The sequence below is a fragment of the Cavia porcellus genome, unplaced genomic scaffold (assembly GCF_034190915.1).
Source record: "Cavia porcellus strain 051 isolate PalLab524CR breed Dunkin Hartley unplaced genomic scaffold, mCavPor4.1 scaffold_26, whole genome shotgun sequence".
In the NCBI taxonomy this organism is placed as follows: Eukaryota; Metazoa; Chordata; class Mammalia; order Rodentia; family Caviidae; genus Cavia; species Cavia porcellus.
Genome location: NW_026947509.1, coordinates 35,303,704 through 35,327,170, shown reverse-complemented (window position 1 = coordinate 35,327,170; position 23,467 = coordinate 35,303,704). Strand labels below are relative to the sequence as shown.

Sequence of the window (23,467 nt, the reverse complement as noted above, 5' to 3'; positions counted from 1 at the left end):
GTCTCTGACAGCTTTTAATATTCTGTTCTTATATTGGATTTCTGGAATTTTGATTATTATATGCCTGGGTGTAGCTCTGTCTGGGTTGTAGATGGCTGGGGTCCTATATGCCTCATACATCTGAGTATCTTTACCTTTTGCTAAATTAGGGAAATTCTCTTGGATTATTTCTGTGAATAGCTTTTGTAGTCCATTTGTTTGTGTCCCTACTTCTTCTTTTATGTTCTTAATTCTTAAGTTATGGATCGATCCTCTTATCATCTTGTAGCCTTTGTATTGTTGCTGTTTGTTTTTTTGTTATTTTTTAAGAAGTTTTTCATTTCATGCTCCCATATTACAAATCTGCCCTCCAGTTCAGATAATCTATCCTTAGTTTCTTTCAAGCTGTTAGATAGAGTTTTAGTTTCCTGGTAATCTCTTTGAACTTGCTTCACATATTCTATTTTTTGTCTATTTTCTCCATCCAACAATTCTCCCCTTTTTTTCTGTTCTTCCATTCCACCATCTGTTTTTTCTTGGGCGGTGCTTAGCATTTCTCTAACTATTCTACTTATATCTTGCTTCAGGTCGTTAATAACTTCATTCCTGAACTCGTCTATGAGGCTGTGGAGATATCGCTTTATGTCTATTGGTGCCGTGTCTGATATTGCATGTTTCTCAGGTTTGGGGGCCGAGGACCCTTTCTTGTTGTTCCCTCTTCCCATATTTTTTGTTGCTTTTATACAACCATATATAGGAGGCCCAGTTTCTTTGTCAGTTACAGTTTGTTTGAATTGCACTGGCTAGGTGTTCCTGCCCACTGTAGTGTACCAGGGAGACACAGACCTGGGCAGCCTATGCTGGGCCCGCCCCTCCAGGTCAACCTACCAAAGGCTTCACTGCTAGGGTGCACCTCAAGGCACTGGGACCTGGTTTGGGCTAGCCTATTGGGTCTTCGTCAGTGGTATCACGCAGGCCAGTCACTCCCCACCAATCCCGCTTGAGAGGGGAATATGTGACTGAAGTCACTGCAGCATCCTGTTCCAGGTAGTCTGCCTGGTCCCAGTACGTCCTTTGCTGAAGCCTTCTACTCTATGGAAGGCTCCCCCATCCACTACTCACCGCAGGTCGATGCAGGGCTCCCAGCCAATCCCGCTCTCAACTCCATTCACCGCTTCCCACTCTCAAAGCTTTCTCACCTCTCTCCTTGCCTTGCCGATTGGGACACAGCAGCGGCTGCAGGAAATTCAAATCGCAGCTTCCAGTGGCATGGGGTCCGACTCCCGTGCTGAGACCTTATCTGTTCCTGTTATATCACCAGGATTGCGTTTCCACTTGGTTTCTCTTAGTTTAGTTCGTTCCTGGTTTGGCAAAGTATGTCTCCCCTTGCTTAGGATTTCTCACCCAGCACCCTTCCTGGATTTTAAGTGCGGTTTCTCAGAGAGCTTCCGAAGCTGCTGCTATCTATCTGCCATGTTCTCCCAGAAGTTGAACTTTTCTTTAAAAAAATTTTTTTTTGTTGTTTTCTTCAGACAGGTTCTAAATATGTAAATCAGGCTGCCCTTGAACTCACTAAGTATGCCTGGCTGGCTTTGAATTCATCGCAATCCTCCTGCCTCAGCCTCCCAAGTGCTGGGATGGTAGCTGTTCCTAACCACACTGGCCACTAATAAAACTTGAAAACCAGAGGTCACCTTAGAGATTCTTTTTTTTTTTTAAACAGGATTTCACTTTGAAGTTCAGTTAAGGCTGGCCTTAACTTGAATTTGCAGCAATCCCACTGTCTGAAACCTCCCAGGTGTTGGGATTATAGGTATGTACCATGATACCCAGCTGAGATTCTTATTAACTAAGAACTAGTTAACTGTCTGTATAGTACAATGACACATAATCCAGTAATATAAAATACTTGAATACAAATGTTCTCATTTTATTGTTAGCATATCCTTGTAAAATACTGTTTTTTGGTAACCTCACACTTGTCAGACAGGCACTTATGCCACTGAGCTAAATCCCTGGCCCCTAAAATAGATACTCTTATGGACATTTCACAAATGAGATTCAGAAAGCTTCTGTCTGAGAGAGAGAGACAAAAGTCTGAAGTGAGTTTCCAAGGATCCCACTTTTTCTAGGAATTTTATGGAGCAAATCTACAAGGTGAAGCAGATCCAAGATGGGAAAAAATGGGAACTTGCAAGACGGGCATGATCGGACAGAACTATGGCTAACCAATAAGATTAATTACACAGGTAAAACTGATTAAATTGGGGACAAGTAGGGAAACAAGTCGGATAGCCAGGGGACATGCATACAGAGCAGTGACTCTTCCTGTAGGGGGTTGGGATGGTGACTCCTGGCTTCCTCAGGGTGATAGTGACTTGTTTAGAGTATCAATTCCTGCTGTGCATCCTTAGGAAGTATGTGGGTGCATTTGATTTATCTTTTATCTTGAGACCTGGCCCACAATGGAGGTGTCTGTCTCCTCCACAGTGCAAGATATATGGCCTTCTGCACTGGCTCCTTTGAGAGCTCAGCCTGTCTGACTGCCTAGAATATTTCTCTCTAACTCAGCTGCCTATAACCGTGTGAGTTTCAGGATGACCACTATACGGGAAGAATAGGCAGTAAGGTAAGAAGGGATGAATCTCAAATCCAGCTGCCCTCACTGCTCCCTTCCGCCCGAAGAGCTGGAAGGTGAAGGACTCTGGCTAGGGGTGCACCCACCCTACCTGGCACATTGCAGTTGGAAAGCGTTGGTTCCAAAGAAGCTTGATTCCTCCCTCGGGGGCAGCATCATGGTATCAGCAGAAAGCAGCTCAGCAAGGTGGAAGGTTCTGTGTCTCTGCTAGATGTCCAATACAGGTTCCTGTGTCTAACATCAAGGAATGAATTGTAGGAACAGCAGAGGTTAAAAGCAGAATATATTTATTGGGGAAAGAAAGCTCTGTCTGAGAGAGAGACAAAAGAGTTTCTGACTGGGTTGCTGAGAACCCCACCTTTTTTTTTTTATTAAAAAATTAAAGGAGATTTGCATAACAACATAATAACAGATCAGAACAGAACAATTTAAGCAACATAGTGTTTCACCACAAGATAACCCGACATAATAGTAGCTACCATAGTGTCTCTTTCCTTGAAATATTTGAGTATAACTTCATATATTATAGCATCAAATACAACATGACAGTGTAAAACGATTCAAGAGAATGAAAGTATTACAGGGTATTTAGAATCAACTAACAGAAAACGAACAATAGTTTCTATATTATCTCCTTGTCTATAAAAATTTTTGTTTATAATATCACATATAATAAAATCCAATAAGATACAACATGATAAATCGATGGAGACAGAACAACGCAAGCTTCATGGGCCTTCAAAATAAGATGATGTTATATCAGCACTAGCTATTATATTGTCTTGTTTTCTTCAGAATAACTGTTCATACCATCACAGACAATAAAATCAAACAACCCAGAATAGAACCATTACAATTAATGAAAACATTATAAGGCTTCAAAGCAATATAATGGGGAATCATGTTTACCGCATACGTTTATGTATTCTTGCCATTTCTTACACTAGGGAAACTATTTGGTATTTATACATGTAAGTTTGATTTGTTTCACTTATGAGTATGGTCTCAAGCTGCAGAACCTCACCTTTCCTAAGGATTTTATTTTATTTTATGTTGGTACCAGGGGATCAGACTCACCACCTCATGCTTGCCAGCCAAGCACTTAAGCCACTGAGCTAAATTCTTGACCCTTTCTAGGGATTTTATAGAGCAAAACCATGTAGTGAGACAGGTTCAAGGTGAGGAAAAATGGAAAATCACAAGGTGGGCATGAGGTGGGACAAAACTAGGTCAATGAGTAAGATCACAGTATCATGGCTCAGGTAGTAGTGAGTCAGTGGGGATTAGGAGGGGAAAAAAGTCACGGAGCAAAGGGGCAAGAAACAGAACAGGGGTTTTTCCTGGAGGGGCTGGATCAGTGGCTCTTCCTGGCTTTCCCTAGGTGGTTGTTAGTACCTGTTTAGAATATCAGTCACTGCTGTTCATCCAAAGGGGAAGTATGTGGGTGTGTTTGTTGAGATCCAGCTCTTAATTGATGCAGCTGTGTCTCCCCCACAGCTGCAATGGATCCTGTCTCCTGCACTGGCTTCTTTGAGGGCCGAGCCCTGTCTAACTGCCCATAATACTTCCACCTAATTCAGTGGTCTGTATCACTAGACTGCCTGGCATCTGTGGCCTTATATGTTGTCCAAGTCTCATGGAAATCCGCAAAAACTTCTACATACAGGTCCTGAGAGGCTGTGCTAGGCTCTCGTGTCTCAGGCTGTCCGGCTGTCTCAGACCCATGTAGGTTGAGGCCATCCTATTGAAAACCCAGTCCAGTTTTAAGAGAAGTCCATCTGCAGGGGTTTGGGAACTGCTCCCAGACCGTGTAATTAACAGGTTTTGCCTACTTCCCTGGCCAGCTATGCCATGCTCTAATCCCCTGTCTCAGAGGGTCTGTAAAGCATGGTCCCTTTGACATAGGAAAAATAGACATAACTCCCATCCTGCTAGATGTCAGATCCAAAGAACGAATGCTGAGGAATAATGGAGCTTAAGAGTGGGCCAAAAAAAAAAATTTTTTTTTTTTTTTTGGTATTGGGAATTGAACTCACGACCTCACACTTGCCAGGCATGTGCTACTGAGCTTTATCCCCGGCCCTAAAAGTAGGAAAATTTTATGGAGAGAGACAGGAGGGAACCTGAAAGTGGACTGTCAATGAGGTCACATCTCAAAGGAAGTGTTATAGAGCAAAGCCACAAGGTGGGAACAATATGGGTCAAAACTATGATCAACCAGTAAGATTGTAAGTATAGCCACTTAGGTGATATTGATCTAATGGGAAAGCAGGTCATGTACCAAGTGTATATGGAAAAAAAGAACTATTTTAGAAAGAGATGGTTAGGAGGTTCTGGTCTATCGTTGGCTAACCTGGTGGCTGATGTCTATCTAGACTTTATTGGATCAGGTGATACCATTTATGTTATGCCCTGGGGAAGCATATAGCCTGGAGATTCTATCTTTTTTCTTGATGCTTGGCCTCCTCCAGCCTAAGAGAAGTGTGCTGTATTCTCATCCTTTGCACTGATTCCCTTGAAGGCTGAGCCTCGTCTGCCTATCATATTTCTACCTAACTTAGCTGTTTTTCTGATATCAGTGGGCATGGGCCATAGTACCTAGGACTGCTGTATGCCTTGTTTGGAAACAGATAGTCAGAGGATCAGATATCCAAAAGGATGCATGAATTGCTTAACCTTAAAGTGTTCTGTGAGATCTCTTTGGGTCTGACACCTAACAAATGATTGTGAATGTGTTATACTTTGGAAGTCTTTGCTCCTTAGCTGTAACCAGGGAGGTATGCTATTTTGGACTTCCCCTTTGTCTCTCAAGCTTGCTAATGTTAACTGCCAGTCAAACAAATTGGAAGCACTTGGAATTGAGAAGCAAACTCTCAGTGCCTGGAAGAAGCTGGCTTACCCAGTTTAGAGAGAGAGAAATCCAAAGGCTAACACCATTGGGACTTTTACATCACACAGTCCTGTCCTCCATTATGAAATCAGAGTGCTCAGCCTAGGATTGCAGTTCCATCCCCTCTGCAGGGACCTGCTGCTCCATCAGGGAGAGGGAGTGTGGGTCAGTGGCAGAGCACTTGCCTGACCTGTCCCTAGAGAGCCCCCAGCTCAGGGGCTCCTAGCATCCACAAGCATACCTTCCCTGCACCCTGGTTCCCATCAAGGCAGCCTGTCTCCCAAGGTTTTTAAAAAGTACACTGTCATCCTGGTTTACTGAAAAAAGATTTTAAAGAATAGATAGCAAAAGAAAGAAACAAAAGTCACTGTTAGGAAGAAAGGAAGAATAAAGGTACAAACCCAACACTCAGGACAGGTTTGTTTGGAACAAAGCCAATGGAGCCTCCTGGTCAGAAGGACTGTTACAGGCTGTGAGATCCTTTTCAGGGTTCTGAGCATAGGGGAGGCTGTGAGGTGAGGAGTAATGAAAAGGCACCGTGGCTATCTGCTAGAGATGAGCCTTGAGAATTGTAGGGCGGGTGGTTGTCTGCCAGGAGCAGGGTTGAAGAACGTGAAGGAAGTTATGAGGTGAAGCCCTGGTTACTGAGCCTGATTAACCCATGGTTATTCAAAATCAGATGTGAAGGCCTAAGGAGATGGAAGAGACTTAAAAGTAGTCTCTGGTCAGCCTAGAATGGCAGTCACCACTGAGATTGACCGATTTGTATTTTTTGAGACAAGGTCTCCCTATGTAGTCACGGTGGCCTTGAACTCACTATGAATCCCAGGCTGGCCTCAAACTTGCAGCTATCCTCTTCCTCAGCCTCCCAAGTGCAGAGATTACAGGCGACCCCTCAGATGTAATTACTATTTCAGTGTGAACATCTGTATTCCAAACCTCTCTCTCTCTTTCTGTCTCTGTCTCTCTATTTCTCAGGGCACCATGTGTTCGGGTTGGCATTGAGCTCACTTTGTAACCCAGGCTGGTCTCAAACTGGCAATGATCTTTCTGAGTGCTGTAGTTACAGGTGTGGGCTACCACACCCAGTTTTGTTTTCTACTTCACATCTGCTTAAGGTACAGAGTACAGGGTTGTATTATTTGACTGAACCCTCATTGCCAAGAAATGCCTGAACATATTAGGGAAAAATTATGATCATTTTTTTGAAATACTAATCTGTTTTTCTTTTTGCCTCTTTCAATTGACCCAACTGTATAAAGCTAATGCGGTAAAAATGAGACCACCAATTAGGAGTGTGAAAGGAGCTGGACACTGGGTTTATTGTGCCTAGGTGTAGGCAGACTTGAAGGCCAAGAAAGCTGCCAGTGCTTAAATAAAGCGAAGCAAGGAGTTTTACAGGGTCAGGAAGGTGGCGTCTACATGCTAAGGGGTCAGGACAAACATCTGTGGTCAAAGTTCCCAGGAGGGTTAATACAGATGTGTAGATGTTATCAGAGTCTCTGGTGCAGGGGAGGGGAGGTCCTGAGCTTCGCTTCGTAACATCCTGTTGTTTGTCCGAGGAAAACACGCCTTGTTGTGGTTTCCTGCCTTTAGTGTGGGCGTGTTTGCTGGGAAACCCAGTTTGCTGAAAACATCATGTTTTCTGGAAGGCTGCCCCTGGGTCGGGCTTGACTGTAGAGATGAAATAAGGTAGAGATGTAATGGGGAAAAGGTGTAAAAATAAAAACAAAAGTCAATGAAAGTTAGGAATCATTAATGTGTTTCGAACCAATTCAGGAATTGTCTGGAGGTGGCAGAAAAACCACGCGGATCAGCAGTTTTTCTCCAAGCGCCACCCGGGGCCTGCAAGGAAGGGCCGAGTCAGTGGGCTGTCAGACTGGAGTTGGATCAAGGGGCTGCAGAAATCACGGTTAAACAATGTGTCCTTTGATCTAATCATCTCAAATCTGGGGCAGCAATTGTGTAACAAGAATAACAAACTTTCAAATTCTTTCTCTTTTTTTGGTCTTTTTTGAGACAGGTCTCACTATGCAGTTCAGGCTGGCCTTGAGCTCACGTTGTAACCCAGGCTGGTCTGGAACTCTCATCGATCCTCCCACCTCAGCCTCCCCAGTGCTGGGATTACAGGCGTGAGCTACCATGCTCGGCTTCCAATTGCTCTTTTAATGTTCCTTTCCACCGACACTGGCACCAGGTTAGCACTCGAGGCTGCCTTTGTAGTGCAGACAGACGAGCGATGGGAACTAAGCTTGATTTTGTCGGGAATTACACCCCGGCTTTGCACTTGCTCGCGCATCTGATACCTATCTCGACCGATCAAGCAAGCGATTAAAATTGAAGCTGACCCTTGTGGTTTAAAGTTAGGAAGAATTCTCTCGCCGAGCCAGCCCACCAGCCAGTTCCTTCCTTCACTTATTTGGATGCTAAAGCCGCTACAGTCCACTGCGCATGCGTCATGCGTGGACCCCCCCCCACGAGTGTGGGCTGCGCCAGCGCCTGCGCCGACCCGCCCCCTACGCAGGGTGACGCACGGACCCGGAAAAGAGCGAGTTTCCCAAGTCCTCGCGGGCTGTGGGTCCCTTGGTGTGGTGAGTCGGCCAGTTTCCGAAAACAGCCGTTTCCGTGCCTTCGGTGACAGATCTCTAGATCTGCTGGAGTAGGCCTGGCCGAGGGAGTGCGCAGCGGCGAGGACGGGCTGCGGGAGAACAAGACCGATCGCTGGGCCACGCTGCTGCAGAGCGGCCCTTTGCAGAGCCTTGAAGGCGGCTAGGGAGTGAGGACATGAGGCGGCGGCTGCTCTCGGGATCGGCTGTTCGTGTTCGCGTTCAGTAATCCGTCTTGCGTTTGCGCAAGGCTCCTATGCAGGAGGCTGTGGATTGTTTTGTACGGATTTAACGAGCTTCATAATTATGGGGCATAGGCATTGTTACAGCGTCCCTGAGATGTGGGTGGGTTTTGTTTTTTTCTCCTTACGGGAGTGAGGGATGTCTCGGTGCATCACCGAGGCTGTTACTGAACGCCTGAAATGATACTGTCCCCCTGCCCTATTCTCCTGAATAGCTGGGACCACAGGCGTGCTCCACCCGCCAACACTGTGTGGACTTTTTTGCCCTTTGAAGCTGGTTGCCTTGGTTGCGTGTATACCCAGGGGTGGTGGGAAGGGACGCCCTTTGTTACTAAGCAGTGGTGTGGGTCAGTTCTATTTTTCTTTGTAGAATCTTTTCTTTCTCAGTTTCTTGAAAAAAATATGGGTAACGCCATTACAGGTTGTATTGGTAGCCCTTTAAAAAGGATTTAGGGAAATCCTAAATGGTAGGAAAATGGTCTACTTAATTGTACATCCTCCGTAACTAAAAAAGAAAATTACTTATTACTGCAGTGCTGCTTGGGCTTTGTGCTTGTTGAGGACCAAGGAGAGATGGCCCCATTCCATCTCCTGTTTGGAGCAGTTTTTTTGTCTCAAGGCTGACAAGGCAGACGAGAGTCCTTATATGAGAACGTTTATGTACCTTCATGAGGAAAAAAAGGGGGGGAATTTTATGCTCATGGCATCAGAAAGGAAGAGAAACAGACCTCCCCCCATATTGAAATTTCCACACAATAAGGCTTAGCCACAACTACTGAGGGAGCCTCCATTTCAAGATCTGAACATGATCTTGCCTCAATAGCACCACCAGTCACTAAAATAAATTGAAATTCTCACCCCACCCTGCAGATAATCCAGACCCACCTCTAGTGAACTTGAGCCAGAGGCAGGACCAGTCTCCCCTTCCAGGATCCAGCAGGGCACCCAGTTGGGCCAGGGTTGTAGGTCCAGAAGCAGAGTTTCCTCTGCTTCAGAACCCAGCAGGAGCTGTCAATCAGCAAGAACAGCCAATCGGATTCTTGGGGCTCATCATTCATATTCCCTCTCAGATCTACAAGGTTTTGGAATGAATTGCCTTCCTACAAGGATGAACTACAGAGAATGAGGAATACTTCTGAGGTATTTTTTGTTGGACAAAACACAGTCTGGGCAGAGGAGCAGCGATTACTGGAGTATGTCTTCACTGCAGATGAAAGGATATTAGTGATACTAGAAGTTCACCAGAGAGCAAGTTGCCTCCTCCAGAAGAATAGAGCAGAGAACCCAGAACCCAAATTGCTACCCCTAGAGACAACCTTAACTGAGGCCTAACAGTGGGGACACTTCTAGGCTTGGTCATCTCCATTACCATTTTAAATAAATCATTGTAATGGACATGCAGCCTGCTAGAATGGGAGGCAGCAGCTTATCATCCCAAGAAAAGCAATTTTTAGATTGTGGTTAAACAGTACATTGGTGGTTCAAGAAAGGGTGCGTGTTAGTTGGGTGTTACTGTCATTGTCCCAGAACTTTTAAGGGCTGCAGTACTGGGTGTCCTCTTACAGGGAGGCGACTGGATGAAGGTATAGTTGTTAGTACAAGACATACAAAATGGTAAGCTTTTTTCCCCCCAACTCCCAGTACTGTGGATAGAACATAGGGCCTTTGTGATTGATTGCTTACTCAGCCATTTTGTGTTAATTACTTTTCTCTCATTGCTGAGACAAAATACCCAATGCCCAAAATGAAGGAAGGAGAGATTTATTTAGCTCACAGTTCATGGAGGTTTCAATCCGTAATCTGCTGGCTCCAAGGTAGGGTAGCCTGGCTGAGGGGTCAGTAGTTCAAGGCAGCAGAAGACAGGAAAAGCAACAAGGGCAAAAAGGAAGAACTAGCACTTTTCCTCCCTTACACGGTATGCAGGCTGCCTGCCCCAGAGCAGGTCCTTTACACCTTAGGATGTAGAACTGCTGAGCCACTTAGTTAAGCCTTTTCTTAAATTCACACAGTATATCAACCATTTGAATGACTTGGGAATGACAATATACAATATATGTTCCATGTTAGCCCCCGATTGATGTGCTTTGAAATTTTATTGTAGTTTTTTCTTTGTTTTATATTTGAATAAAATGGATTTGAAAAAGAAAAAAAAAACTCTTATCAACCATTATACCTTTTATTTTGTATTTTTGGGATATGGTTTTGATCAGTCACTAAATTGCACAGGCCAGGCTGAAATTTGAGATCCTCTTGCATCAGCCATCTGCCACCATACCTGATTAAGAGAAGCCTTTCTGGGCTGGGGATTTAGCTCAGTGGCATAAGCACCTGCTTCGTAAGCAGGTAGTCGTGAGTTCAATCCCTGTTACTGGTAAAAACAAAAAAAAGAAGCCTTTCGGAAAAACATCTCTCACTGAGATTACTCAGTGCCCCAAACATGGGGCTCTAGGTCAACTTGGACATAGGAATACTTTCTCTTTCAACCAGCCCCACTCTCAAGCATCATCCATGGCTCAACCCCAGCTGAGTGGTTTGGGGAAAGCTCTTGGTGGGGTGGCAAAAGCTCCGAGCATAGAGCTGGTATACTAGGTGGCATGAGCAGGAATCTGGAAGCAGGAAAGGAAAAGTGCTTTCTAATCAGAGACCAGAGAAGGATGTTTTGTTCAAGTTAATTTGTTCATCCTTTTTCACACCCTTTCCACTCCCCCATCCAGGTGGAAGTAGCCAGATGGATTTGATGTCCCTATTTAGGGATATATGATAAAGCCAATTAATAGGATGTGTAACAGGAGGGGAGATTTTTTTTTTTTTTTTACACTTTTTAGTTTGATTTGATGATCCTCTGCTGTCAGCACTAGGTTATAGCTCAGCTTACTCTTGTAGTGTCAGCTCCTGCCTTTACACTTGGGGTGCATAAATAAGGTGCCTGCTGAAATGATGGGATTTAATCTGATGTTTGTTGTCTAGGTTGTAGGAGTTCAGGAATCCAGCCCTCTCTTTAACCCTTGGCTCTTTTTAATGCCAAACCCTCCATCCAGAGGTGCTATTCTGAATGTGGCCATGGACACATAGTATGGAGAGATTTTCTACCCTTGAGGATGGCCTTGACCCTGGAAGAGGGTGTCTCCATCTGCAGTAGGCTTTGCAATGCGGGCCTTGTCACTTGGTTGGCCAGCTCTCTTTTTTTTTTTTGTTTTTATCTCAGATCGGACTCATGACTGCCTGCTTGCAAGGCAGGCACTTATGCCGCTGAGCTAAATCCCCAGCCCCGGTTGGCCAGCTTTCTAACAGAGCTCATCTCCTTGTCCCAGCACCTCTCTTGGAAATCATTGGTAATCCAGTGGCACACATTTCAAAATTCACCATTTGCTGGGCGTGGTGATACACACCTGCAGTACCAGCATTCTGGGAGACAGAGGCAGGAAGATCTCATGAATTTGAGGCCAACCTGAATTACATAGCAAGACCCTGTCTCAAAAAAGAATAGTTTTTTTTCATGACATTAGTCCCAAAGGCAGCTTGGTGGCTGGAGGACTCACTAAGCATAATCTAGTGATTATGCTCCCCCCACCAACCAAGGGGGGAAAGATGCCCCAATTTTTTTTTTTATTGTTACTTTTACATTTTTTTAGATGCGTGCATATGATAACTGTGTTGGTTTCTTTGACTTACAGTTCAGATTGCCCTAGTATTTGGTAGAAGAACATTAGACTATGTCTTCAACCTGTGCAAAGGTAAATTCGACTTCCTGGAACGGCTCTCAGACAGTCTGCTCCTGCACATCATTGCTTACCTGGATCTTGAGGATGTGGCCAGGCTTTCTCTAACTTCACGGAGATTTGCAAAGGTAACCCTCAATTATTGTGTGTGGATACAGATTTTTCCACATATGTAAAGCAGAAAACACCCTTGGTCCCAGTTGGGAGCTCCAGCACTTCAATAAACCTTTGTTCTCTGATACGTGTCTGTTCTCTGAAAAGTTTCTGTTTCCCCAGAACCTTTTTCCTGCCATATGTAAAATAAGCAAAACATAATATAAACTCTTGACCAATCACATACCTCCAGCAATGTAAACTCCTGACCACGTCCCTCCAGCTTGTTACCACCCTATGTAAAGAAGGTAAGACTCCATGTCTGTCTCATGGGTTGATAGTGGGCACTCTGCTGAGGTACTCCTGTTTGCTTGCAAACCCTATAAAAACCTGCTCACTGAGAAATCAGGGCCTGACTCTTGGGGGGCGATCCCAGTCGGGCCACTGGCCTCAGTGAAACTGTACACCTGCCTCCAAACCTTGCAGCTCTGTCTGCTATAGCACTTGATGTAAGCTGTGGCATTTATTGTAATATGTGTTCTTTACATTTTTTTTTTCCTTTTTTGAAGAGCTAGGAGTCAAACCCAAGGCCTCGCACGTGCTAAGCTAAATAAGGGCTCTGCTACTGAACTAGACGCCCAGCGTACTTTCTGCATTTGTTTCAGTGATCGTTTATTGAGTGCTCACTTTCTCTAGACACCACCATTGGCACAGGAGCAGCAGGATGAGAGATCCCTGCCGTCATTTCAGTGCAGTCTTGAAAAGTGAGCTCCATGGTTTTCCCAGTGCTACGAACTTTTCTAGGTTGCTGGTTTCAGCCCTCAGCATGCTGGCAGAGTAGAGTTACTCAAAGGTGGGATCTGGCTCGGGATGTTTACCATTTATTTTTGTGGTTGAACTAAAGTTTTATCTGCTGCGTTTACCTGCTATGTCCCTTCATTTATGAATTATTTTCATTATTTTTTAAATGCTATTTTTTGGACTGTATTGTGGATTTTATGGATTTTCTTTGTTGTGCTTTTGATTTTTTTGGGACTGGGTATTGCTCTGTAATTCAGACTGCTCTTGAACTCACTGTGTAAGCCAGGCTGGTCTCAAATTCTCCACAGTCCTGCCTCAGCCTCCGCACTGCCTGCCACTCACCCTGCCTGTCTTTCTATCCAATTATTGTGTCCACAGACAACTGTTTTTTTCTAATCTCAGGAGGAAGAGCTTGACTCCCTTTCAGGGTCAGTGCTACCTACATATATTTCAGGGCTTCACCTCCTTTCCCTGCTGTGTTACTGTGGTTATTTTAAACTTTCTATGTATAGCTTGAGCCTTGGGAAAGTGTTGCAGGGGTAACACAGAGTTAGCTGTTCCCTTCAGCCAACCTCCCTGGAGTTAAGGTCTTACATAACCATGGAGCATTGACTGTAGCCAAACAATTAACATGAGTACAGTACTATCAACTAAAATGTAAGTATAGAATGTCATTGGTTTTTTACAGTAGCTCTTATTTACTGCTTCAAGATCAAATCTAGGTTAATATTGTAGAAATCAGTGTGGAGATTTTAAAAAGTAGGATAGGAGGTCCCATTCAACCCAGCTATCCTCCTTCTGGGTATTTTCCCAGGTGAATGAAAAACATCTTACCACAGCAATATTTGTGCACCCATGATTATAGCAGCACAATTTCAATAGCTAGATCTTGGAAACAAAGCAAATACCCATCAACAGAGGAATGGATTTTAAAATATATAATGGAGTGCTATGCAGCTGTGAACGATGAACTGAAGGCTTTTATAAGTAAATGGGTGCATCTAGAGTCCATATTTGTAAGTGAAATAGACTAGGACCACATGTGTAAGCATCATATTGTATCCCTAGTGTAAGAAACTAAAAAAGTTAATAAGACCCAAAATCTGTAGTAGATATTGTGAAAGGGAATGAAACAGCTCAAAAACAAAGAACAGCTGGGATGGGTGAAAGGATAAAAGAAAGAAAGAAAAAGAAAAAAAATATATACACACAAAATTGCTAAGATAATTACACTACTGATTTAGTTCATTGAAAAAGTCATTCATGCTTATATTTGATCATTTATGCACATCTATATTTTATAATCTGAGCAACTGTTTTGACGATAACTATACAATATATTAACCAGTCAATTTCCTATTATCTTGTTTTTGAAATTCTGTATCTTTGTTTTTATTTTTTTTCTCTTTAAAATAAAATTTTTTAAAAGTCTAGGTTACTACATTGCATTTAGTTCATAATTTTTCTTTTGTATTTTTGAGTCAGGTTCTCACTGTATAGTTCATCTGGCCATGAAGCTAGTAAGTAGCCCGAGCTGGCTTCAAATTCACTATGATCCTCCTGTCCCAGGGGCTGGGATTACAGGCATGTACCACCATGCAAGGCTGCCACATTTTTACCCCTCTCTCTGTATAATAGAAGACCTTTTGTTGTTGCTGAAGTCAGTGCTGGAATGGAACCCAGAGCCTCATGAATGCCAAACTCACCCTACCCCAGCCATACCGCCAGCTCATACTGACAGAAACCTCTTAACTCTGTTCTTACCCACACTCTCTTCTTAAAAGTAGTTTGCACAGCATTTCACATTCAGCAAACTGGCATCATCAGTCTGTGACTATAATCCATGATGAAACAAGAAAAAAAGATGATGTGAAGAGCTTCCAGCTAAACTTACTCCACTCACGTGACCATCTCTATTGAACATTAGGTGCTTCTGTTCACAGGATGGTAAAGGTGTCCCTTTATTAAATGATAGGAACTATACATGACCATTTCTAAGAGTTGCCTTTACCTGGCAAAATTAAAAAGTCAGCAACTTTCTTTTGATTTGTAGATTTTGATCTGCTTTGGTTTTACACTCACTGGTCCTGTGCCGTCTAACATTCTGGGCTGTCAATCTGTTGGCAGCTTCCACCTGCTGTCTTCTCCCCGCCATCCTCGCCTCCTGAACACTCCCAGCAGTGTCCGCAGTGACCTCATGGCTGTCTCACCTAATAGCTCGTTTTGGGCCTTCCACTTCTTGACCCGTGTCTGCCTCCTGGACTCTGGTTGATTGCCTCCTGGACTCTGGTTGATTTTCTCCTGGCTGGCTCCTCTCTGTTATATTGTCCACTCATCCATTAAAGCTCAGATTGCCTTTCCAAAGTGCACACTGATTGTGCCCCTCATTGGCCTTTTTTTTTTTTTTTTTTTTTTGAGACAAGTTTCTCACATGTAGCAGGCTGGTCTTGAACTCAGTACGTAGCCTAGGCAGACTTCAAACTTGGAGCAGCCCTCTATTTAAACCTGGGTGCTGGGACTGTAGGCATGTACCACAACACCCAGCTCAGTGACTGTTTTTAAGGTGACATTCAGCCCCTTTGCCCTATCTGCAAGCCCAGGGCCCCAGGCCTTGCCTCCTGATACCCTCAGCCCCAGCCATGCCAATTCCATGCCATTCTTTGACTGCTGGGTTCTTTTGTGTCTCTTTGCCTTTGCTTAGGGAAAAAGGAGGAAACAAAGTATAAGTTCAGTAGGCCAGCTTATTTCAGAAAAAACCTGAGAGGGAACACCCTGACACTTACATCCCACTGGAAGCTCTGGTACAGGCTGTGAGGCCTGTTACGGCATCATGAGCATAAAGAGGGCCTATGAAAGGCAAAGGTCAAAGTGGGACCTTCAAGGAGGTGAGCTCAGCAGAAAGGAGTTACAGCTCCCTGCCAGGAACAAGGCCTGAGAACACAGTGCTGAGTGGTGGTGGTCTTCCAGGAGCAAGGCTGAAAAATGGGAGTTAGAGTGAGCCGGGGTTGCTGGGCCTCTTTAACCCTGTGGTTACACATCTGGAGCGGGGGTGGAAGAAGCTTCCTAGGGTGGTGGCAGCCAGACTCCTTCACATGCTGTATGAGTCTGTTTTGCATTGCTATAATTAAACAGCTGAGGCTGGGTAATAAAGAAAAGAGTGTGCTTTATGCAGTGGTGCACAGCTGTAATCCTAGCTGCTCAGGGGTCTGAGGCAAGAGAGAGGTGGGGACCCAAGTTCAAGGCCAGCCTGTGTAACATAATGAGACTTGCAAAATAAAGGATTTATTTAGCTTGTAGTTTTGGAGATTGTAAGGACCTGCTTTTGGCAGAGTCCTAAAGTTACACAAAGCGTCACATGAAAAGAGTCCTCTGCTTTCTCCACCATGTAAGCCACACTGGTATTCACTCATGGGGGCTTCACCCTGGTGGACTTACCTAACCCTAATTGCACCCTAGAGGCCCTCCTGCAAGCACTATGGCGGGGTTGTTTCCACCTTTTTAATAGCACAGTGGGGATTAAATTCCCACACATGAGCCTTGGGGAATGCCCAAACCATTTCCCAGCCCTGGCGCTTACCTTGCTCCTTTTCGAGCAGCATCCTGACCTACCCTGACCTCCCAGAGGCCCTTGAGGGGCATTTACATGAGCATATCCCACTTTTCTTGCCTTTTACCACCACCAAGCTCAGTGGCAAGGGCCTTGCTGCCTAGCTTTGTATGCCCACCTTAACGGGGTGCCTGGCTCAGCAAAGGAGGGCTGCAACAGTTCCGTTTGTATTTTCTAAAAGAGTGGTTTGCATTACAGTGGTCAGATTGGAAAAAGCCATTCTCCATCCCTCAGCCACATTCCTTGTTCTCTAGTGGTAATCATATGACACGTGATATACATTCCTTCTAGCGATGTCCTGTGTACAGGTATGCAAAGTGACGTGAGCACAGGAAGGTACTCATGCCCAGTGTGACTCTGGTAGAGTCTGGGTCTCTGGAGAGGGGGTAGCCTTGGCCCTGGAGAGTCTGAGGTGCTTGTTCCCAGCAGAGAGGAATTGTCTGCTTGTCGCCTTTAATGCCACCAGCAGTCAGGATCATCGGGCTGCCTACTCTGACGCTGACTGAGTCCATGTTGACTGAGCCCATGATGCATCCATGGATTATCTGGCTGGGTCCACAGTGTGTTTCTTAGTGCAAACGGGCAGCTCTGAAAGGCACAACCTGGGTGTGGGCACAGGTGTGTTGGGAGAGCTGTATGTTTCTCTCGGGGTCAGCATTGACCCGAGGCAAATTCACCAAGGTGCGCAGCCACATGGGCCTGCTGGCTGCCTTTCAGATGAGAGCGGGCCTCCCCCGAGAAACCTCTGGAGCACCCAGATGAGAGGACCAGCCCAGACAGGAAAAGGACAGTGTTCGCTGGAGTGTAATTACTGTCATCCTGCTTGTGACTCAGGAATAATAGGCTGCTCAGGAAGAAACTCCCCTGCCACGGTTTGTCTGTGGAGCAACAGATGTTCCCGTGTGACCACAGGCTCCACATAAATGTGATGGGAATGTGTTAGAATTTTCTGGTCTTCGCTACAGAGTAGTGTGGTGCAGTTCATTCCTCGCTAACCCAGAGAAGGAGGCCCTTGGCTCCTTGCACCTGAACCTGGGGCTGCACCTGCGTCTTCTCTGGCCTTCATTGTCCCGCTAGTTGAAATGAGAGGTTTTCTCTAACCAGGCCCTCAGCGTTCCTTTCAGCCGGTTAGCTAATTTCATGCACTGCCACCAGGGTAGCTCAGCCCATGGCGACTCCAAGCAGTTGGGCCCACAGGGTGGTGCCTGGCCTTGTGCAGCCTGGATAACTGCCAGGCACAAGAGCTCTAGGAATTGGGGGTCTTTCTGGGGATCCTCCCAAGAGTTTCCTTTGTTACTTACACTTAGAACATGTAATAGGAAGGGAGAAAGTCACCTTAGAAGAGCTACAAGGCTCAGGAACATAACGAATGTCCAGCCTAGTGTCACAGTGTTTTGGGGTCAGGGCTGTTTTTAATGATGTTACTCTAAAATTTTTCTTTCCAGATGATGGTTGAGAAGCTGTCAGGTACCACAGTAGTAGCAGAACTTTGCAGTTTTCTGGGTATTCTTTTTTTTAACGGAGTGTGCTGGATGTCTGTAATTTTGTTCAGATGACTGCAGGACCTGGAAAAGTTGTTGCTGCTATTGATGCTGCTATTATTTGGTCTCTGTATATAAATATATACATATATATTATTTGAATTTTTAAAAACTTTAGCTGTGCTGTCAACTTTGGAAAACGTTATCCCAGTTTACCATGTTGAGTTGGCATCGTACAGAAATTAACAGCCATATTGGTCTAGAAACGTTAAACAATTTTTTTCCCATTTGTACAGGGCAACACACTGTAGTAGATATGTAAGGTCTTCTCTACGTGGGTTTGATTACAAAAACTAATGAAGCATTCTCTAATGAAAAAAAAGACCAACGTCACTGCTTATCGGTGACCTTCATGATGTGAATGGGATGACTGTGGCCTTGATGTTTACGCAGAAGATGATTGTGCTTTATTACACTATTGGTTTCTGTTTGTAGTTTATTCTTTTCCCTTATTAGAGTGTGCTTAGACTAGATGAAATGTAAAAGTAAATAATGCCAGCTGCTTTTCCCTTGAAAAGAGAGTAGCTGTGAGAGGAAAGCAAGGTGGCACTTGCCGGTTTCTCCAGGCTGGGAAAGGGCTGGCGCGGGTGGAATGCTTGGCCGTTTGGGGTTGGGGGTTGCATAGGTTGTGAGGGGCTGGCATTCGCCAGGTAGGCTGATGCAGTGGCCCATGGTGGGGGACGGCAGTCAGCACTGTCAGTCTCTGCACTGACCTGTTGAGAGCCCAGCCCTGTTTGCCTGCCTGTAATACTTCTAAATAACTGAGCTTCTGTAATAGATAAAGTAAGCACACTCTGGAAGAATTTTGCAGTAAGAGTGGAGCGTGTGTGCGTGTGTGCATGTGCGTGTGCGTGTGTGTGTGTGTGTGTGTCGCTTACATTTCTGCCTTGCTTGCACATGCTTCCACATGGCCAGGAAGCTCCTACCTGTAAAGTGAGAGGCTGTCGTCATGCCATCTGTTGTCGTAGCACCTGTCAACTGAGGGAACCGACACATCCCCAAACTCTGCTCCTTCTATGGAAGGTCAGGACTTTCTTACATTCTCCAGTACCAAGGCAGACAAGCTACCTGGAAAATGTACTCAATTCAGTGGCTCTGCCACTTAATAATGAAGTAATCTGGGCCCTACTAAATGTCTCTGCTCCTGTGTCCACATCTGTTCCTGTATTTTGCTCATTTGAGGAACAAAATAAATTGATTTCAGAACACTGGCTGTGGAGCTCCACTGCTTGGGCTCAGTTCCTGGCTCCAAAGCTTACTCTCTAAGTTCTTTATCTAAACCTGTTTCTTTTATGAAATCAGACAAAGCTGGCTAAGGTACACACCTTAATCCCTATGTTCTGGGAAACTGAGTTAGGAAGGCTGCAAATTCAAATCAAGCCCAGCCTAGACTGCTTAAGAAGACCTTGCCACAATACTTAGAAAAGTCAGGACAAGATATCATCTACTGCCCAGTCTGTATAACTGTTGTGAGCAAACCTTGGGTCATGTACATTCAGTGCTTAGTACATAGTAGACGTTTAACAAATAGTAGTTAACCTTTTCATGCTGTAAAGTTAGAGGTAACATATGTAAAATCCCTGGAATATAAGTAATCAGTGAGCAGGAAAGGAAGGCAGAAGAGTGTGCTACCAGACCCAGTTCTCAGAAGATACTAGAAAGAAAGGTCCTGCAGGCCAGCTGGACATTCAGTTGTTAAGACTGGGAGTCCACGGAGGCCAAGAAAAGCCACTGATTCAGAGGATGGAAACTCAGAGGTCAAAGACAGTGTCATGTGTCATGCCTAACATGACTGATGAATTTCGAATTGAAGCCAGGAGAAATATGTTCTCTCTTTTGCAATTTGTCAGGTAGATGAGCCTGAAGTACCAAATCATCTCTACCCACCTAAGACACGATTTCTTCAAAACCTCACTTGCCAAGCATAAGGAATACTGAAAAGGCACATTCACAACATGAGAACTGCGACATGCTCTGTGCTGATGACGGAATGAAACCAAAAAAGCCCAAATGTTAGCCGGCTTTAGACACAGCCTTGTGTCAATTACAATTCTGACCCTCCTTTCTAAAATGTCCCAACCCTCCAGGTCAGAGGCCAGACAAAAGAGCTTACCCACGCTGTCACGACACAGCACGACCACGAGAGCCCATACCAAATGTTTCACTGAGAGGAAGTGGGCAGAGCAGGACATCTGGTGGTGGGAGCAGGGCCAGAGCCCACGATGGGGGCCCCTACAGGGAGCCCCATCGTCCTAGGCTCTGGGATGGAGGCCTGAGGGTTTGCCCGACCTCACACCAGTATTCATGGGAGCTGAAGATCAGGCCTCAGGGTAGAGAAATAACTGTACCCACATACTTCCCCTAGGGATGAACAGCGGTGGCTGATATGCTACATAGGTGTCACCTTGGGCAGAAGACCAAGACGTTACCTGTCCTTCCCAGGAAAGTCTTCGGTCCCTCTCCCCACCTGTGTGCTGGCCATGTGGCTTGCTTCCCCATTGATTCCCATTTCATCAGCATTACCGAAGCAACTATGCTTTAAGCTTACTGGTTGACCATAGTTTTGTCTCACTCAAGGCCCACCTTTTGATTTTTCTGTTGGATCACTATCACCTAAGCAACTGTACCTGTAATCTCATTAGTTGGCTATGGTTTTGTCCACCTCAGGCCCACCTCACCCTGTGGCTTGCTCTATAAAACTCCCTTGTTAAACAGAGTTCCCAGCAACCCTCGGGATCCCTTCCTGTGCCTCTTAGAAACTTTGTTTCTCTCAATAAATACTTTCTACACTTAACCTCCATGGTTCCTACAATTCTGTGATTTTAGCGAACACAAACTCAGAGTACGGACATCTAGCAGGTCGGGAGTTGTATTTCCCTTATTCAGGTTATTTGAGGTCCTCTATCATCACTACATCATAATGCCTATGTCATGTCCATGTTTGTTGTTCTTGTGCCATGGACTCATCCTTGGAACAGTGTATCAGTGGTCATCCCAGCTGCGTCACTGATATATTTTTGACGAAGTTGCCATTGCATGATCTTGCAAAATGCATCAGTCAGTTTTGTTTTTTCCCCAGTGCTGGGCTTTGAACTCAGGGCCACGCAAAGCTGGGCACCTAACCCACCATTCAGCTCCACCTCAGCCCACATCAGTCGGATTTTTTATTTGTATCATATTCGGCTTTTCCACAGCATCTGACACATTTGATAATACCAGATTTTCTTCCTTCTTCTCTTGTTTTCCTTGCTGAAAATACCACTTCCTGGTTGCTTCATCTGGAATGTTCCGGAGCTCCTCCTTGGGCTGTCTTCTCTGATTTCCGTTACACCCAGACTATAGTTCCTAATCTAGGACTGTAAATACCATTATGTACTGATCATTTTGCAACACGTTTCCAGTTCAGATTATTCTCTTGACTACCTTCTTTCCTTTTAATCTAACTGCTTGTTCAGCAAATCCATGTAGGTATATTACAGCAATCTCACATTCAATGGTGTCAAAACTGGACCTCTTAATTTTCCCCTCACACTGACTCACTCACAGTATCTCCACCTCCCACAGATTTTTTTTTTCCAAATCTTTGGCGCCACTGCTTTTATTCAAGCCAAAAACTCATCCTTATTTTTTCTCAATACTTCTAATTCATTAACCAGTCTAATGAGATGTCCTGTCAGAATACATATACAATCTGACTAATTTTCTCCCTTACCACTATCATATAATGACAAGACAGGAGATTAGGGTGTGGCAAAACTGGCTGGGGAAGTGGGTGTGACCTGTTAATTACAAAATCCTGGGACTCAGGAGCAGAAAGAGCCAGGCATGCACTCACTTCTCCGGAGTTTTCAATAGAATGACCCAGCACTGCCTCTCAGGACCCCCATGTAGAAGTTCTCCAGGTTTCCTTAAGATTTAGATCTCACAGAAGGATATGGATGTCAAAAATGGCCGACTCTTACGGCTTTACTTTTGGCAGCTCACCTTGTAACCTCCAGGATGTATTTTTATCTTGCTGTTTTACTCACTGCTGAACCAGTTTAGTTTCTCCTTCACTTTTCACTTTGACTTTTTCTAATAAACCTTGCCACTACTTTTTGTTTGTTTCATTCATTTCTTTGTTCAGGACAAGAAGATACTGGAATCCAACTCCAGAAGGAGAGACAAGCAACCCCAAAGTTGGTAAGGTTTATTTGGGGAGCCATTTTTAGGAGCTACCTGGTAACTCATCAGTTTTTCACACTATTTTAGCTATTCCAGCCTTTTTCTCGGTGTCACAGTGTGCTTCTGTCTCTAGAGGCTCAGGTATCCAAATCCCTGACCCCTCTCTAGAGCAAAGAAATTGTACCATTTCTCCTTTTTTATGTGGTAGAGTTGCCCCCTTTAAAAAAAAAAAAAAGGCATTGCAAGGCCAGGGATATAGCCCAGTGGCAAAAGCACCTGCCTGGCCAGCGCAAGATCTTGAGTTTGATTCCTGGTACCACCCCCCAAAAAAATTGAAAAAAAAAAAAGAATTGTAAATGAAAATAACAAGGTCAACCTAATTTTCATTATATCAATAGTAGAGTCAAATCTCTAGTTCCTGTAGGCTAGCGGTGTGCATGGACTATATTTGTATCTAATCTATTCCTCACCCTATTGATTTTTGAAGGGCCCCTCAGCTCCTTGCCTCTCCTAGCCTGCTGGTAGGAGCAATCAGTTATCTGGGTGACGTGGGTGGGAAGCGGCCTGGAGCAGGACAGGGCCAGGCCTGTGTGCTCCAGCCCCACCAGTACAACTTAATAACGGCCCTCGACAGGACTCACTCTCTCCACATCTAGATTTCCACATGCAACAGCCATTGACTCAAAGAGACATAAGGGCCGGGCGTGGTGGCACACACTTGTAATCCCAGCACTCTGGGAGGCTAGAGCATGCTAGAGCCCGCCCTGGGCAATTAGGTGACTTAGTGAGGCCCTGTCTCAATGAAAAAGAAAAAGTGTTGAGGACGCGGCTCAGCACAAAGGCTTTGGATTCAATCCTCACCACCAGCACCCCCAAAAGATAAGGAGAAGTCAGGTCAGCAGCTGACTTCCTTGAATGCACGAGCACTGCGGGCAGGGGAGGGGATGGGCCCAGGCAGCGTCCAACACTGGGCACAGGGAAGGCCTCTTAGCGCGGCTATTGCATGACTCCCCAAGCACCTTCTACATCATCACTGACGTCAAAATCCGTAGCTTACCACCAAAGCTGGCGATAATCAGTAGGACCTGTATTTGTCTGGAAGGATCCCAGGGCGTACTAGGGAAGGTGTTGGGGAAAAAATGACAGTATGAGTTCATTTGGGACAGGTTCATTTCAGAGCGAACCTA

The 23,467-nt window shown here is 45.0% G+C and overlaps 1 protein-coding gene across 6 annotated transcripts in view; it reads left to right on the top strand.

Moving 5' to 3' along the window:
• The window catches only part of Fbxo36 (F-box protein 36), an 87,272-nt gene that overhangs the window by 50,536 nt on the left and 13,269 nt on the right, over positions 1-23,467 (top strand). For 3 of the 6 annotated variants that reach the window (XM_063237178.1, XM_003474427.5, XM_063237179.1), the window contains exon 3: positions 12,030-12,202. In XM_063237178.1, the coding sequence (XP_063093248.1) occupies positions 12,030-12,202 (173 nt within the window). Of the gene's footprint in view, positions 1-7,530; positions 8,099-12,029; positions 12,203-22,242; positions 22,299-23,467 lie in introns of all 6 variants that reach the window. The other 3 variants (XM_013157331.3, XM_063237176.1, XM_063237177.1) reach the window with 2 other exon arrangements.